We start from the raw sequence: 17,564 nt of genomic DNA on the forward strand, positions 1-17,564 counted from the left end.
TCGTTCTTTGACCTGGATGTCCTGCCCACAAGGTATCATGGCATTCCCTCAAGAGGTCACGCCGTAGGTTATCGTACTTAGGCACATAAAGTCCATTACCTTTGGTCTTGAGTAATCTGTCGTCAAGCCAGAATCTTCTCGTCTCTCCCAAGGCAGCAGCTTGTACAATGCTGTGAGCCTGGGTGTCTTGGCGAAGTCCAATGCGAATCCTTTCTAGCAACTTCGTACTAACTTGTGTAATTGTTGCTAAGGCTTGTAATCGCAAAGTCCCATTTTCTGTTTCTGCGCCAAGATGGTCTTCCATGTACGCGCGCATGCCTTGCGCAAAGCGCCTATCTCCTACGCCTACGCTCGCGCCACACGCCTCTTCATGTTCAGCTGCTACCGCACCGCACGTGGTGCGTGTGAAGCAAGTGCCGATTGCTGCGGTATGTGGGGATTCAGCCGCACACGTCTTCTCCTCAGCCGCATGCGTGCATGATGCTGGTGCTTGCTACGCTATGTGCGTCAAGCTCTGGCTGGTTTCTACCTCGTAAGAGTTAGGTGCGTCCACCTTCCTGCTCAGTGTGTCGGCAGCACCATTGGCCTTCCCCGCCTTGTACATCATCTCAAAGTCAAACTCAGCCAAGAAATCTAGCCACCGGGCCTGCTTTGGACTGAGCTTTTTTTGCGTAAGAAAGTAGTTAGAAGCGACGTTGTCAGTTCTTACAATAAATTTGGAGCCAAAAAGATAGTGCCTCCAAAGACGTAAACAATGCACTACTGCCGTCATTTCTCTTTCTTGTACAGTATACTGTTGCTCAGTTTCATTGAGCTTCCTACTCTCATAAGCAACTGGGTGTCCTTCCTATTCTAGCACACCCCCAATGGTATAGTTTGAGGCATCTGTATGTACCTCAAATGGGTTGCTGAAATCAGCAAGGTGCAACACTGGTTCAGCCATCATGGTATCCTTCAGCCGTTGGAATGCTCCTTGGCATGAGTCCGTCCATTGCCACTTTTGGTCCTTGAGGAGATCGGTCAAGGGGGCTGCTATAGCTGAGAAGCCCTTGATAAACCTCCTATAATAATTTGCTAGACCAAGGAAACTCCTAAGCTCACGCACCTTGGTAGGGATAGACTAGTCACGCACAACCTCCACCATCTTGCTGTCTATCCATATCCGTCCTCCCCCTATCCAATGTCCAAGAAAGGACACCTCTTGCAACCCAAAGGAGCACTTCTCTTCCTTGACATACAACTGATTGTGTCTCAATTTCTTGAACACCTTTCGAAGATGTTCTTTGTGCTCGTCCATACTCTTGTTGTACACCACAATATCATCCAAATAAACAATGACAAACTTGTCCAAGTATTCGAAAAATACCTCGTTCATGAGAGTGTAAAATGTTGCCGGTGCGTTGGTTAGGCCAAAGGGCATAACCATGAACTCGGAAGCCCCATATCTCGTTACACAAGTAGTCTTCCCCTTGTCTCCTTTAGCAATCCGAACTTGGTAATAACCACTTCGCAAATCCAATTTGGAGAAAACTCTAGCCTCCTTCAATTGATCAAAGAGATCAGCAATAAGGGGAATAGGGTACTTGTTCTTTATGGTTACCTTGTTGAGCGCCCTATAGTCGATGCAGAGTCTCATACTTCCATCCTTCTTAGTCTGAAACAGTATAGGGGCCCCATAAGGTGCTTTGCTTGGCTTTATGAACCCAGAATCCAGCAGCTCGCTGAGTTGTCTTCGCAATTCGTCCAACTCTTTGGGCGCCATTCGGTATGGTGCTTGTGCTGGCTTTCTTACTCCAGCCTCAAGCTCTATGCGATGGTCCACCCCTCTCCTAGGTGGTAACCTCGCTGGGAGTTGTTCAGGCATGACGTCTCTATAATCATGCAAAACGGTTTGTATCTCCTTAGGGGTAGGCACGGCCTCATCCTGCTCCATAGCACAAATAGAAGCAATGTAAGTAGAACAGCCCTGCTTAAGACCTTTCTTAAGCTGGAGGGCTGATAACATTAAGTCCTTTTTTGTTACATCTTTGTTCTCAACTTCAGAAACAATACAAGGACTTTGCTCATCCATAATCCCCACTACCCCAACATGTGGCATTAAAAAAGCCTTAAAAACCGTGAAAAACTCCATTTCCAAAATTACCTTGAAATCGTCCATGCCAACAATGGTAAAATTCAGAAATCCTACCCACTTGCCTATCACCATCGGGACATTCCTGGCAATGCCTTGGATTTCACGAGCAGCAGAATTTACAGCCTTCATTTTGCTCCCATCTTTCTCTTCTCGTATTCTTAGGCGCCTAGCCTCCTCCTCCGAAAGGAAGTTGTGGGTGGCGCCAGTGTCCACCATTGCTTTTACAGTATGTCCAGCAAGTGTTAGAGATATAAAAAGAAGTTCTCTTGAGGGTCTTACCGGAAGTGGAGCAGCCTTCTCCTCCTTGGAACGGACAACAGCATTGAGAAGGGTTAGAGAGCCCATCCTAGGCTCAATTCCTCCATTGTCCGTTTCTGTTTGAGCAGCATTGATGAGTCTCTTTTTAGGACAATCCTTCGCATAGTGCTCTCCCTCCCATATGAAACAATGGACCTTCTTCCTCTATTTGTCCCCTCTCTCCTTCTTCTTAAAATTTGTTTTACCATTGTTATTTTCCGTAGACACCTTGTTAGCTGAATCATTCCTCTTCTTGTATTCGGTTAACTTTTTAGCCGTAGATAAAGCTAAAACTAGTGTCTTTACCTCCCGCCTTCTCAATTCTTGGTCAGCCCATGGACGTAAGCCAGCAAGAAAGGAAAAGAGATGGTCCTCATCCGTCATGTTGGAGATACAAAGCATAAGGGAAGTGAAGGATTGTACATACTCTTTAATAGTACCTTTCTGCGTCAATGCACAAAGTTTCTTCCTTGCTTGGTACTCGACATCCTTCGGAAAGAACTGCCTCCGCAGCTCCCTCTTGAAATATTCCCAAGTGTGGACGGGGTCTTCTCCCTCTTGCTCATCTTCCATGCGTCTTCTCCACCAAAGAATTGCATCATCAGACAAGAACATGGCAGCTGTACTAACCTTAGCTTGCTCGTCGGTGAGCTTGCTAGCATGGAAGTATTGCTCCACTTGCCGTAGAAAATTATCTATGACCTTCGTGTCTCTCTTTCCGTTGAAAGACTTTGGCTCAGGCACCTTTATCTTTGCATGTGTGTGAACAACCCCTTCATTTGCCAAGGCTTGTTTGCACAAAGAGTCTTGCCTGCAGCTCTCCAGAGAGGTCTTTGACGTCCTTCCCCAATCGTTCGATCTCCACCCTCATGACGGCCATGGCTGAATGGACGTCCTCCTCAAATCCTCTCAGCCAATTCGGAGTTGGCTGATGCTCCTCAATCGTCCTTTGAACGAACTCCTCCCAGTTTGTACAAAGGTTTTCAACACTGTCCAAACGATGCTCAAGAGTTGAAAAACGAAAGTTAACATCACTTACTTGTTCTTTGCCTCTTGAAGCATCTTCACCACTTGTGGAAGCCATTGATTGCAACGTACGCTCTGATACCAGTTGTCACGCGGTTAGATTTAGGCTAGGTCTGTCTAGCCAAGCGGAATATCTACCCCGTGCGGCCTAGTCCTTCCCAAGAACTAGTCAGCCTCCTTGAGCCTCGGATCCTCCAACCAATACTTCACACTAGAAGTTGTAAGCCAAAAAGGACAATGGAAAGATAAAGCTATACAAGAGAAAAACCAACTTTGTTTTGAGAATATAAGATTACAAAGGGTGGCCAAACACTCTTGAAGGCCAAAGGCTAAAAACTTTCTCTATACACTTGAAGAGCAAAGAATGGTAAAGATTTTTCGACCCCTTTACAATGGGAGAGGCCCTCTATTTATAGCCTCTCCTCTGGCCTTTAAAAATCTCTAAAAATGCCCAGGAATCCGCCAGATCCCAAAATTCGAATTCTAGCGCCTCTGAAACCCCATTTCGCGCTTCTCAGGAAACGCCTGGGCGCAACCCCACTTCGCGCACTTGCGGATGCGCCTGAAGTCTGGGTCGCACGTGCACCTGTGGATGCGATTGGAGTCCTTGCCGCGCGCAACCCCATTTCGATCCGCCTGGAGTCCTAGTCACTCGCAACCCCATTTCGACCCGCTGAAGTCCTGGTCGCGCGCAACCCCATTTCAATCCGTCTGGAGTCCTAGTCGTGCGCAACCCCATTTCGACCCGCCTAGAGTCCAAGTCGCACGCATCCCCATTTCGGTCCGCCTGCGCGCCTACTGGCTGCAACCCCATTTTGACCCGCTGCCTTGTGTTTGGGTTGGCTGCTGGGGTTGTTGCTTGGCCATCCGTTTGGCTAGCTCAAGTGTGTTTTCCTCTACTGCAGCTAATGCCGGGCCAACCATATGTGTGCGCCCCTCTGGGCGGTGCCATTGCACTTGGCCTTGGCCTTTGTTGCTATTGTTGTGCACGGGACTTACATAGTCTTCGGCCTTGGTGTCTGGCCACACCATGGCTTCATCCTCCGTCTCACCTAGGTTCTTTCTGAAGAGCAATAGGCTGGGAATCAAATAAAGGACCAAAAAGAGGGGGTGGGGAAGGAGAACTTACCTCAGAGGAGTCTGGAGATTCCACAGGTGTAGTGTTGGCCAAGTTTCAGGGGGCAGGGCAGGTACATCAATACAACTATGAGTTGCGAGGTCATCAATTTTCACAATAGGTTTAGGAAACTCATTGGCTGCAGAAAAAGCCAAGTTGGGTACCGATGGATGGATTAAAAGGCTGGTCCTAAAAAATGTGACATAACTATAAATAAACAATTTCTTAAGAGATGAACTGTGACATACATATCCTTTTTGAGTACGAGAGTACTCCCCAAAAAATACATTTAAATGCCTTGGAATCTAATTTAGTAGTATGTTTGGAAGTATTATGAACAAAGCAGGTACACCCAAAAACTCTCAAAGGAAGAGTGAACAACTTATCACCAGGAAAAAGATAAGAATATGATGTTTGTTGACCAAGCACTGAAGAAATTAGATAACAGGCGGTGTGTAGAGCATGGGGCCAGTTGAAATGAGGTACATGCATATGATGGAGTAGAGCACAGGCAATCTCAAGAAGGTATCTATTTTTTTCTTTCAGCTACACCATTTTGTTGTGGTGTGTAGACACAAGAGATTTGGTGAATGATGCCTATGTCCTGGCAAAAAGTTTGAAAGTCTGAAGACAAATATTCCTTGGCATTATTGGAGCAAATAGTCTTTAAGGTAGTGTTGAACTGTAGAGACCATGGCACAATAAGACTTAAAAGAGGTAAGACTTTTGATCTCTCTTTTAATAGGAACAACCATGTAACTTGGGAGAAATCATCCACAAATGTAACGAAATACTTAGACCGGGAAACATTGGAGATGTTCATAGGGTCCCATATATCAGTATGAACTAAAGAAAATGGGGCAACACTCTTGGTTTCACTGCGAGGAGAATAAGTACTCCGTTGGTGTTTGCTCACTTGATAGTCTTGACAATTGAGACCGGAAATGGACTATAATGTAGGAATAATCTGTTTGAGTGACTGAAGGGAAGGATGTCCTAAACTATTGTGCCACTAAAGAGCTGTATGCTGGTGAATCAAGATAGTTAAGTCCCTTCTTTCATGGCCTCCTCCAATAACCTCCTTTGTCTTCAGATGCTGAAAAACACAAGAAGTGGGGGAAAAAGTGATGGAATTAATTTTTTTTGTGAGTAGATTAACGGATAAAAAATTTAATGGAAACTCAGGAACAAATAAAACTTCTTTTAAATGAAGAGTAGGTGTAGCAAATGTGGACCCCACCCTATGTACCTTGTTTTGGAATCAATCTGCTATAGAAACAAACTTGTCAAGTAAACAAGGAGATATAAAATTCAGGAGGGTACCATTACTTGTCAATTGCTCAGAGGTCCTAGAGTCAATGATCTGGGAGGAAGAAGTAGCTGAAACCATACCTATTATAGAAGTAGCAACAATTAGAGAAATCTTGTTGGAGTTAGCTTGGCTGTTTGGATAAGCAGTTAGACGCTTTCTCTTCTGAAGTAGTGCAAATTCTTTGGCAGAGACTGTCTTCTAGCCTTTGGTTTTTTAATAGCCATTATAGTGCAAGCTAAAAGCAAACATTGTAGTGCAAGCTGACACCAGTCAGTGAGTAATAATCCAAGGTAGTCAAACTGAGTATTTTCTTCTTCAACAAAAGCGTCTTGATTAAAAGACCCAATATGCAGCAACGAGGGTAATGAGATACAATGAGCGTATCAAGCCAGGTTAAGATCCCGAGTTAAGCCGAGTCAAGATACTGAGTCCAGCTAGCTAAGATACCAAGTTAGGCTGAGTCAAGACTGAGTCAGGTACCGAGTCAAGATTCTGATGGCCCAAAGGATGAGGCTCTGGTCTACGGAACCAGAGATTCTAGGTGAAGCCGAGTTGCCGAGTCTGATACCAGGTATCAGATATCAGGTGAAGCCAAGTCGGTTTTAGTCTTTGGACATCCAAATAAGCCGAACTCCTTATATATCAGATACAACCTTAATATATCAAATAATCAACGAGTGTGAATCATATAGAGCATTACCAAAACCACATATGTCAGATGTCCAAATAATCAACGGGAAAAGCCAACTGTTGCGGCACTGCAATAAGATGATTGACGTCCAAATACATCTGGAGACGTTCAAAGATAGATTGAATCCCAGTTCAAGGATAATGAGCAAATAAGAAGGTACAGAATCTGCTGGCTAATTGATTCTTCCATCGGAAGCAACTTTCCATCTCATTTTCCTTTGAACCGACCAAGATTCTTACATGGAAAGTCTGATTTAAGAAACCAGTAAAAGAAACCTTACATTCAAGTAAAAGAAAGGAGTTGACTACTATAAAAGTTCTCAATCTCACACAGATTGAGAGCGACTTTCCAGCTTATAAGTTCCAAGATTGACGGCAACTTGCTGGACGAGATTGATGGTAACTTACGTGTGCCTTCTTGTAAAAACAGCAACTTGAGATTGACGGCAACTTCCAAGATTGATAGTAATTTGCGGAGGTTGATAACAATTTTAATCTTGCATGGGGACGTCTGAAACAGCAATGTAGATGAAGAAATTTTCTGTTAAAAAGATATGTATCAAATCCAGATTACGTGGGCCTTCTGCTAAAAACAGCAACATCCCAAACAAAGATCAAATCTACGAGATGGCTAATGGCTTCAGGATTGTCATTCTTGCCTTTGCTGCTGCTGTAATCTCGGGCTTCATCTCGGCAGGAGGAGCAAAAGCTTTAGCAGTCTAGCATCTTTGAAGAATTATCGTCATTGACGAGGTCTTCCCACACTTCGCTAATCATTCTAACTTTCACTTTCTCTGCTTCTACCCAACAACGAAGAAGACGAAGACAGATGAGAAGGACTCCCTTCGCTTGAAATCAACACTAACAGAGTCAGACCCTTCAACCCAGGAACAAGAGACCTATCAGCCTCTGGTCGACGCCAACTCAATCTTCACAGGATATACCAACCTTGAGAACAACTGTTTGAGCCATATCTAGAATGGGAAGCAATTGAATTAGACACTGTACACAACTGTCTCAACTCAGAAGCAAGTTTCAGCAAAGGTAGCAAAGACACCATACCATCAGCAACAAGGTAGCAAAGGTTGAAGATAATCAAAGAATCACAATTTTCAGCAAAGTAACAATGCATCTATCAGCAACTGCTGTTCTTTATCAACGTATCCAGATTATAATAGATTATGAGTAGGATACCAACAAGTAAACCGAGCAAAATAGCAAGCATACCAATGTAGGAAGGAGTAGCAGATTTAGCAGCAGTAACACGTCATCTAAGGATGCAACTTAGCAGCAATAAACAGTTATAAAAGCATGAAGTATTGACTGCTCCAAATCCAGGAACAACAAAAAAAACTTATCTTTGTCATGCAGCTCCTCCATGTAGAACAATTCCTTCATGAATCATGATCCGAGTGAAAATTTTGGAATCTTAAAATCATTGCTCTGATACCATATTGATTTCAGGATTCCATATTGTTAAGATCTTCAACTTAGAGTGTAGGAGAGAAGAAGGAAGAAGGAGAAGTGAATAAGGAGAGAGGTGAGGATGTTAGAGAGAGAGAGAGATGGTCATGTGGAGGAGAGAAGAGAGGGAGTGAATTAGGGATTTGGAAGATATCCAAACTTTCCCCCTTACCCATTATTTGTAGATGACAAGAGTACATAAATTACAAATATACTCTTCACCTTAGAGAGAGTGAATAAGAGACAAAAAACATAAGATATTTACAGTAATGCCACCCAAGCTAGTCTATATCTTTCTACACACCTCATCTATTGTTGAGCCTGATCCATCTTCCTTAGCGAGTGCCATGATGGTAAACACAAGTATGCCAGCACTGCATGTGTACCATTCTCTTTTTATGGATCATTCAATCAGGGGCCTTTTTCTCATATGTCAGGTATGTCCTCCCTGTTTCAATCCATTCATTCTTCTCATTCATATAGCCATGTTATTTAGTTGATGGTTCCACCACTCCTATTTAGAGGGAGGGTACTTGATACAACCCCTTAAATGTCCTTGAGCTCAGTTCTCTTTATTCCAATCTTTCCTATTAACCTCTTATTTGTCAACAATATAACTGAGTTTTTAAACTGTTCAATAACTAATTATCCCACCTCTTGTATTTTTCAAGACTTGTAGACAAAGAGGACAATTGGTTTCGGGCATGAGGAGGGAGGCATTTATCTACTGGATGATGTTTCTATTCCTAAAGCTATGGCACTTACCACTGAAGACTCCTCATACTTATGGCACCTACATTTGAGGCATCCATCACTAGTTAAGCTATGTCAATTTTTTCTGTCTTTGTCAGATGACATCTTCTTTGAGTGTGGTCTTGTCAACTGGGGAAACTTTGTTGTGCCAGTTTCCCTGTTAGTCCTAGTCGTAGTTCTTGCATGTATGAATTAGTTCACTCTGATGTATGGGGTCCTTGTTGGATTTCCAATCCTTTTTGGTTTCAAGTTTTTTGTTTCTTTTATACATGATATCAATCGTGTTACTTGGGTGTATCTCCTATGGGAGAAATCCGAAGTTTTCAATGTATTCTTGATTTTTTCATTGAAATAAAGAATCAGTTTGGTGCTTGTGTTCATATTTTTGTATATGGAGTATCTCAAACCAAAATTTGCATTGTTTTGTGCTTCACATGGTATTACTTATCAGACGTTTTGCATCTATTCTCCCCAAAAAAATGGGATTGCTAAACGCAAAAACAGACTTCTCCTTGAAGTTACTCGGAGTTTATTATTCTAATGAACGTTCCAAAATCTTTTTTGGAGAGATGCAACGTCAACTTCATGTTACTTAATTAATCGCATGCCTTCATCTTTTTTGCGTCATTAGATTCCAATGCAAGTTTTAAAACCTCACTGCAAGTTGTTTGATGTTCTTCCTTGCATATTTTGATGCACATGTTTATTGCATTTGTTTTGTAATTCTTTAAATATACTGTCCCCTCGATCTGTTAAGTATATTTTTTTTTGCAGTATTCATGTCATAAAAAGGGTATAAATATTATGATCCTATTTGACGTAAAACATATGTGTCAGCTGATGTTACATTCTTTTAGTATACTCCATATTTTACATCTTATGTTGAGTATGAGTCATCATCTAGTCCTTTTATGGATAATTTTGTTCTTGTAGTAGTTTTGGATACACCAGTCGCAGGTCACTCACCACCCCTTTAAGTCTACAATCGGTGCCCTTGCCATGTGTTGCCATCATCTGCACCACTGGCAGCTCTAGCTCCTGAGCCCTCTCCTCTAGACCAGCCATCTTCCTCCTTGCTTGCAGCTCTGGCTCCTTTTGATTTGGATTTACTTATCGACCTCCGAAAAGGGAAAAGGTCATGTACATCTAGTTGTATCTCACAATATGTCCTTTGATTTTTTATCCCCATCCTATAAGTCATTTGCCATGTCTGTCTATGTCCAATGTTCCTCATTCAATGCAGGATGCTTTGTATTTACCTGAGTGGAAACAAGTCATGGATTATGAGGTAAGTGCCTTGACATATAGGGGAACATGGAGTCTCTGTCATCCACCTGCAGGGGCAGTTGTTCTAGGGTGTCATTGAGTGTATACCATAACTATAAAGTTGATGGATCTATTGAACAGTATAAAGAAAGATTGGTACAGAGGGATATACATAAACTTTTCAACTGGATGTGAAAAATGCCATCTTATATAGTGTTTTCAAAGAGGAGGTATACATGGAGCAACCTCATGAGTATGTTGCTTAAGAGGAGGTAGGGAAGGTATGCCGGTTAAGGAAGGCTAACTAAAGACTTAAACAAATTCCGAGGGTATGGTTTGAAAAGTGTAGCAGTGTTGTGATGCATTTTGGCTTCTATAGAAATTATTGTGATCATTTATGTTCGTGCTTAAAAGGAAAACTAGGGTGGTTATCTTGGTTGTATATGTTGATGACATTGTACTTTTTGGGGATGATCTAGAAGGAATTGAACAAGTAAAGAGACATTTGGCCACTCACTTCCAAACAAAAGATTTAAGACACTTGAAGTACTTCTTTGGCATTGAAGTTGTTCGCAGTCAACAAGGTATTGTTCTCTCTTAGAGAAAGTATATATTGGATATGTTACAAGAATATGGTCTATTAGGTACAAAACCAACAGACATCCCCATGGAGATCAACACTAGTCTTCATGACACTCAAAGTCTTGCAGTCAAGGACAAGACACGGTACAAAAGCCTTGTAGGGAAGTTGATCTATGCGACAGTTACCAAACCTGATATATCTTTTGTTGTGGGAATTGTTAATCAATTCATGGAAAGCCCAAGGAAAGTACATTTAGAAGCTGCCCACAAAATTTTAAAATACTAAAAGGGTGCTCCTAGAAAAGGTTTGTTGTGTACTTGTAATAACCAAATTGATATGGTGGGTTATTCTGATGCAGATTATACTGAATGTAAGATGGACGGAAGATCTATTTTTAGCTATTGTTGCTTTGTTGGGGGTAACTTAGTAAGTTGGAAAAGCAAGAAACAGACACTTGTGGCTAGATCCAGTGCATAAGCTGAATATAGGGAAAAACTTATGTAGTTAGTGAGCTTATGTGGGTTAAATCTGTTCTTCTTGAGTTTGGGTTTCATATTCTTCAACCTTCAGTTATGAAGTGTAACAATCTGGCTATTATTTTCATTGCAATTAATCTGGTATTCCACAAGAGAGCTAAACATATTGAAGTTGATTGTCATTTTATTAGAAATGTAGTTATACAAGGAAAGGTGGTTACCCCATATGTGAAGTTGTCAGGCCATTACCAAGCTATTGGGAAGACGTGAACACTTGGTATTTTGTGATATTTTGTTAGGTTCTTCCCTTGCCATGGATTGAGTCACCCTTCTTTCCTCTCTTCCCTCCATGGTTGATCTAGACGTTGGAAGAGAAACCTTGTTTCTTGAACGAGTAATGGTGGAACTCAATTTAGAATGAAGGAGCTTTGGAGGAAGCTCAACCTTGGACCTCAAAGGGAGAATCCGACCTTGACCTCTAAGGGAGAATCAGACCTGTAAAATATAATTTTCTCAATACTTGCCTCTCTTTTCCTTCACGTCCCCCTAAATAGGGTTGAGGACGAAAATACAAAGATGACCCATTAGGTCAAGTGGTTCACGCCACATTACACTGAACCAACTCAAATTAAACCAAACCAAATAAAGTAAACCAAACCGAATTGAAATTACATGAAAAGTAAATTGACATAATTTAATTCCTATGCCTATGGATAACTCGTGATGCTATGGAGTCCATAACATCACCCCCCCCCCCCCCCCCCCCCCCCCCCCCCCCTTGGAGAAAGAGCATTCCTCAAGCTCAAAGTATGGGTAGAGGGTGCGAAACGCCGCTAATGGCTCCCATGTCGTGTCACTGGGTCAGCATCAGCCCATTGCACTAAGATCTCCCAATCACCGTGAATACAACGAGTTTGTAATACCTGTGCCGGGGTAGAAAGTACACGTCCCTCATGGAGTGGTGGCAGCGGGGTGTGCAGCATGGGCAAATCACCGTGGAAGGCCTTTAATTGTGAGACATGAAAGACGTTGTGAATTCTGGCCTCTGGCGGAAGCTGCAATCTGTAGGCCACTGTCCCAATGCGGTCCATCACCTGAAATGGACCATAATATTTTGGAGAGAGCTTGTGACGTTTGGAGGCTGTCAATGACAGTTGCCTGTAGTGTTGGAGACGCAACCAAACATAATCTCCAGGAGAAAAGAAGACTTCCCGGTACTTCTTGTCATAATATTGCTTCATAGAATTTTGTGCCTTCTGTAGATGAGTGCGCACCTCTGTGATGAATGTGTCTCTTTCAACCAATGCTTGGTCCAAAGTTGCGACTTTAGAGGCCCCTGGTTCAGAGGCTAAAAGACGGGGAGGTTCTCTACCATATACCACCTTGAATGGGGTTGTGCCGAGCGCACTGTGGTAGGAGGTGTTGTAACAGAACTCAGCCCAGGCGAGCCACTTAACCCACCTCTTAGGTGAGTCCCCCACGAAACAGCGGAGATACATTTCAATAGTTCTGTTGACGACCTCTGTCTGACCATCAGTCTGTGGATGGTAGGCTGAAGAAAAGGCTAACGTTGTGCCTTGTAACTTGAAGAGTTCTTTCCAGAAGGTACTTGTAAAGATTGCATCCCTTTCACTGGTAATTGAATTAGGCATCCCATGTAATCGTACAATGTTTTCCATAAAAATTTGAGCTACCTGCGTTGCAGTGTAAGGATGTGCCAGAGGAATGAAATGCCCATATTTAGAGAAACGATTCACCACTACCAGGATAACAGATTTACCTGACGAAGAGGGAAGTCCATCTATGAAGTCCATAGAAATATCAGACCAGACCTGTGATGGAAGCTGAAGTGGTTGGAGAAACCCTGCTGGACTTAATGTTTCAGCTTTATTCCGTTGACAAGTCTGACAAGCCGCCACATAATCAGCTATACTGCACTTCATGCCCCTCCAATAAAATTCCCTACTGATTCGAAAATATTTTTCTGTCGGCCCTCATGTGTACTGTCATGGAAGGAGGCCAAAATGCTGTTAATCAGAGGGGATGTGTGGTGTAGAAAAATTCTGTTTTTGTAGAGGATGAGATTGTCCTGAACCGTCCAATGTGGTGCCGCTGTGCCCTGCTGGATATCCTTGCATAAGGAGATAATATCTGGGTACTGTTGTGCCTCTTCCTGTATAGAATCCAACAAGAGAGCTTTGGGCTGACTGATGGTGTTTAATTGCGGCTCTGGAACATCCCGGCGAGATAAGGCATCAGCCCCTACATTCAAACTTCTTGGTTTATACTCGACAGAAAAGTCAAACCCCATAAACTTACTTAACCAATATTGTTGTGGTGAAGTAGTGAGACGCTGCTCAAGAAGATACTTGAGGCTGCAATGATCAGTGCGAATCAAAAAACAACGTCCCCAAAGATAAGGGCGCCAATGCTGTATAGTTTTCGCCAATCCAATCAATTCCCTCTCATAAGCTGCCAACTTGTGGTGGTGTTGGCCCAGTTGATGGCTAAAATAAGCAATCGGGTGGCCCTGTTGGTGCAACACTGCGCCAATACCGCCCCCTGAAGCATCACATTCCACTACAAAGGACTCCTCAAAGTCGGGGAGCTGCAAAACTGGGGCTGATGATAAGGCGTCTTTCAATTGCTGAAAGGAATGAGCTGCTGTCTCTGACCAGGTAAAAGCATTTTTCTTGAGGAGATTGTTGAGCGGAGCTGCAAGCTGGCCATAGCTACGAATAAATTTTCTATAATATCCAGCTAGGCCCACAAATCTTCTTAAGGCTGTAATAGATGTAGGAATAGGCCAATCTGTGACCGCTTGTATCTTACTCTGGTCTACCTTTACCCCTGATGCTGAAATAACGTGACCCAAATATGCCACTTCTGATGTGCCCATAGAACATTTTGACCGATTTAAAACCAAATGATGTGAACGTATAAGAGAAAATACCTGGTGAAGGTGCTGAAGATGTTCTTCCCAGCTGTTGCTATTGACCAAAATATCGTCGAAAAAGACCAATACATATTTTCGCAAGAGAGGGGAAAATACCTCATTCATGAGGGCCTGGAAGGTGGAAGGCACATTTGATAGACCAAATGGCATTACGAGGAATTCAAAATGGCCGTGATGCGTGCGGAACGCTATTTTCTCCACATCTGATGGATGAACTCGGATTTGATGATAGCCAGATTTCAAATCGAGTTTAGTAAATATAGTAGCTCCATGTAGCTCATCTAATAGTTCGTCCACCACTGGAATAGGAAATTTATCTTTAATTGTATGGGCATTGAGTTGTCGGTTATCCACACAGAACCTCCATGACTTATCATGCTTGCGGACTAGTAATACCGGTGAAGAAAAAGGAGACCTGTTGGGCTGAATAATACCCTGTGCTAACATCTGCTGGCACTGCCTTTCAATCTCATCCTTCTGTAAGTGAGGGTAACGATACGGACGTACCACTACCGGCTCGGTCCCTGTTTTCAAATGGATACGGTGATCACAGTGCCTAAGTGGCGGTAAGGCAGTAGGGTCTTGAAAGATATCCTCAAATTCTGTAAGTAAGTGAGATAACTGGCATGTATTTGTGGACTGGACCTGGGCAACCTGTAGTTGGCAGGTGAGTGGTGCTTGTGTGCCATGCAATATAATCTGATGTTGGTCCTCTATAAAAGACATGGTCAGAGCTTGGAAATCCCATAGTATTGGTCCCAACAATTGTAGCCATTTATTTCCTAGCACCAAATCGAATCCTGATAGTGGAATCACCAGAAAATCTCCAAAAAATTTATATCCCTCAATATCAAAGTGTGTGGCTGGTGATATGCCTACACTAGTAATTTTAGCCCTATTGGCTACTGATACAGAAAGACCATTCTGTTGCTGTACTACTAACCCAAGTTGTTCTGCCGCCTGCTGACTAATGAAATTATGTGTACTACCCGAGTCAACTAAAGCCAGTAACTGTAAATGATGTAATTGGGCTTTAACCTGCATTGTGCTTGCACTGCGTAGACCAGTCATAGCATGAAGGGAAATCTCTGGATCTTCGTGGTCAGTTTCCACAATTTCTTCCTCTTGTGGTATTTCGTCTCCATCCTCCCACAGACATATACTGAATAATCGTTTGCAGTGGTGACCGAAAACATACTGTTCATCACAATTAAAACAGAGGCCCTTGGCCTTTCTCTGCTCCATTTCCTGTCTAGTAAGTTTTTTGAAGTAAGGAGCAGGTGGAGCTGAATTAGAGATGTCTGGGCGTGGGGCTGCACTGTCTCTAAATCTTGGAGGTCCATAGGAATGGTTTGGCGCAGAGGCATTGTGCCTTCCTGGCCAGGCTGGTTTTCTGACCAGTGACTCCTTTAGAACATGCTGCTTGTGCTCAATTGCTCTGGCTAAATTCATAGCGTGGTCTAAATCTGTAGGAGCATGTAATTCAACTTCTAGACGCAGAGCTTCTGTCAAACCAGCAGTAAAAATATGAACGTACTGTGTGTGGCTAACAAACTGGTTTGCTCGGGCTGACCTTTCCTGGAAGGTCTTTTGGTACACCTCTAGTGTTCTAGTTTGTTTGTAATTGATTAATTCGCCCAATGGATTGCTATTAGCAGGAGGACCAAATCTCATCATGCAAGACTGTCTCAAAGTTGCCCAATCCTGAACCACTTGGTCATTTCGGAATTGGTGGTACCATAGAAGCGCTTCATCGAGCATGTGGTAGGTGGCCAAATACACTTTCTCATCCGTAGGTGTTTTTTGATGGTAAAAGAACTGATCACACTTGGCTAACCAAATCAAAGGGTCCTTAGACCCATCATACGTAGGAAAGTCAAGTTTTAAATACCTGGGCACAGTGTTTGGTCCTTGAACGGCAGGCCCCAGATGGGAATGGTGTTGACGCATTGGTGGTTGTGGGGGAGGTGGTGGGTGGAATGGATGGTGTTCGGCCGGTGGAGAGTAGGCAGCTGGAGGTTGGGCTCGTGTATCATGGTCCTCTTGTCGCCGGAGGAGAGCTTGGATGGCAGCATCCATTGAATTTATTGCCTCACACAAATCAGAGGTTGTTTGACGCACCTCTTCCAGGGCATGAGCCTGGTTATCTGTCCTTTGCCTATTATCTTCCACTAACTGTCTCAAATCGTCAGGGGAAGAGGAATCCCCAAGGGTGGACCTGTCTGATACCAAGATGTTAGGTTCTTCCCTTGCCATGGATCGAGTCACCCTTCTTTCCTCTCTTCCCTCCATGGTTGATCTAGACGTTGGAAGAGAAACCTTGTTTCTTAAACGAGTAATGGTGGAACTCAATTTAGAATCAAGGAGCTTTGGAGGAAGCTCAACCTTGGACCTCAAAGGGAGAATCCGACCTTGACCTCTGAGGGAGAATCAGACTGTAAAATATAATTTTCTCAATACTTGCCTCTCTTTTCCTTCACGTCCCCCTAAATAGGGTTGAGGACGAAAATACAAAGATGACCCATTAGGTCAAGTGGTTCACGCCACATTACACTGAACCAACTCAAATTAAACCAAACCAAATAAAGTAAACCAAACCGAATTGAAATTACATGAAAAGTAAATTGACATAATTTAATTCCTATGCCTATGGATAATCCGTGATGCTATGGAGTCGATAACATATTTACTCTCCAGCTTGAGGGTTAGTGTTAAATAACAATTCAGGGGTATTTTGGTCATTTCATATATATAGATTATTCTCAACTTAGCCGTAGTAGATAAATGCCTTCTTTTTAGGTCTTACGTTTCAAATTTCATTGAATTCTGAGTTGTTGTCTGAGTTATAGTTGATTTTGTAACCAGGGGCATTTCTGTCCTTTTTATGTAAACATCACTTAATTGAGTAATTAAAAGAGGGGAGCTCGTGCTTTTCAGTCATGCACTCCAGTGCAGCCTTGGCAGCTTCTTCCTTTCTCAATTTGTCTCAATTTCTTTCCTCTTTTTTTCTGAAATCTTCTCTAGTTTCTTTCTTTTCAGGTTGGTTTCAATATGCAATAATCATCATAAACTACATTCACTTTTGTTCTTTAGATATATCTAAATGCAGCTTCCAACTTCCAAGTGTTACAATGCTCATGTAATTTGTTACTCAAGTACAAAAGTCAAGCAGGCTGCCATCATAAAGTTTTTTTTCCTGCATGTGGGAGAATTCTATCTGGATTATTATCCACTCATGCACAAACATGTTTCATACTGACTCATAAGAATCAAGGATGGCTGTAACTGTATCGTGTTTCAAAGATGCTCCATGCCTCACTTAGTGGTACGGAGACCCTGATAAGCACCATGAGCAAAACATAATTAAGCCAAGTTAGATGTCTTGACACAGCTTACTGCCATGTTTTATGCTCTCAAATAAGGTGAGGCTTTGTGTATCTTATGGGGTTTACATTTATTCATAGAATTATCTGGAGGAGGAAAAGCTAAC

At 42.7% G+C, this 17,564-nt stretch overlaps 1 protein-coding gene across 1 annotated transcript in view; it reads left to right on the forward strand.

Moving 5' to 3' along the window:
- The window catches only part of LOC137942989 (uncharacterized), a 41,540-nt gene extending 24,281 nt beyond the window's left edge, over positions 1-17,259 (forward strand). The window contains exons 4-5 of the mRNA XM_068788701.1: positions 17,168-17,199; positions 17,247-17,259. Of these exons, the coding sequence (XP_068644802.1) occupies positions 17,168-17,199; positions 17,247-17,259 (45 nt within the window). The remainder of the gene's footprint in view (positions 1-17,167; positions 17,200-17,246) is intronic.
- Positions 17,260-17,564: the final 305 nt, after the last annotated feature.

Source organism: Aristolochia californica, unplaced genomic scaffold (genome assembly GCF_029961685.1).
Source record: "Aristolochia californica isolate CCGP_79_NKW_82.1479 unplaced genomic scaffold, dmAriCali1.0.hap1 SCAF_10, whole genome shotgun sequence".
Classification (NCBI taxonomy): Eukaryota; Viridiplantae; Streptophyta; class Magnoliopsida; order Piperales; family Aristolochiaceae; genus Aristolochia; species Aristolochia californica.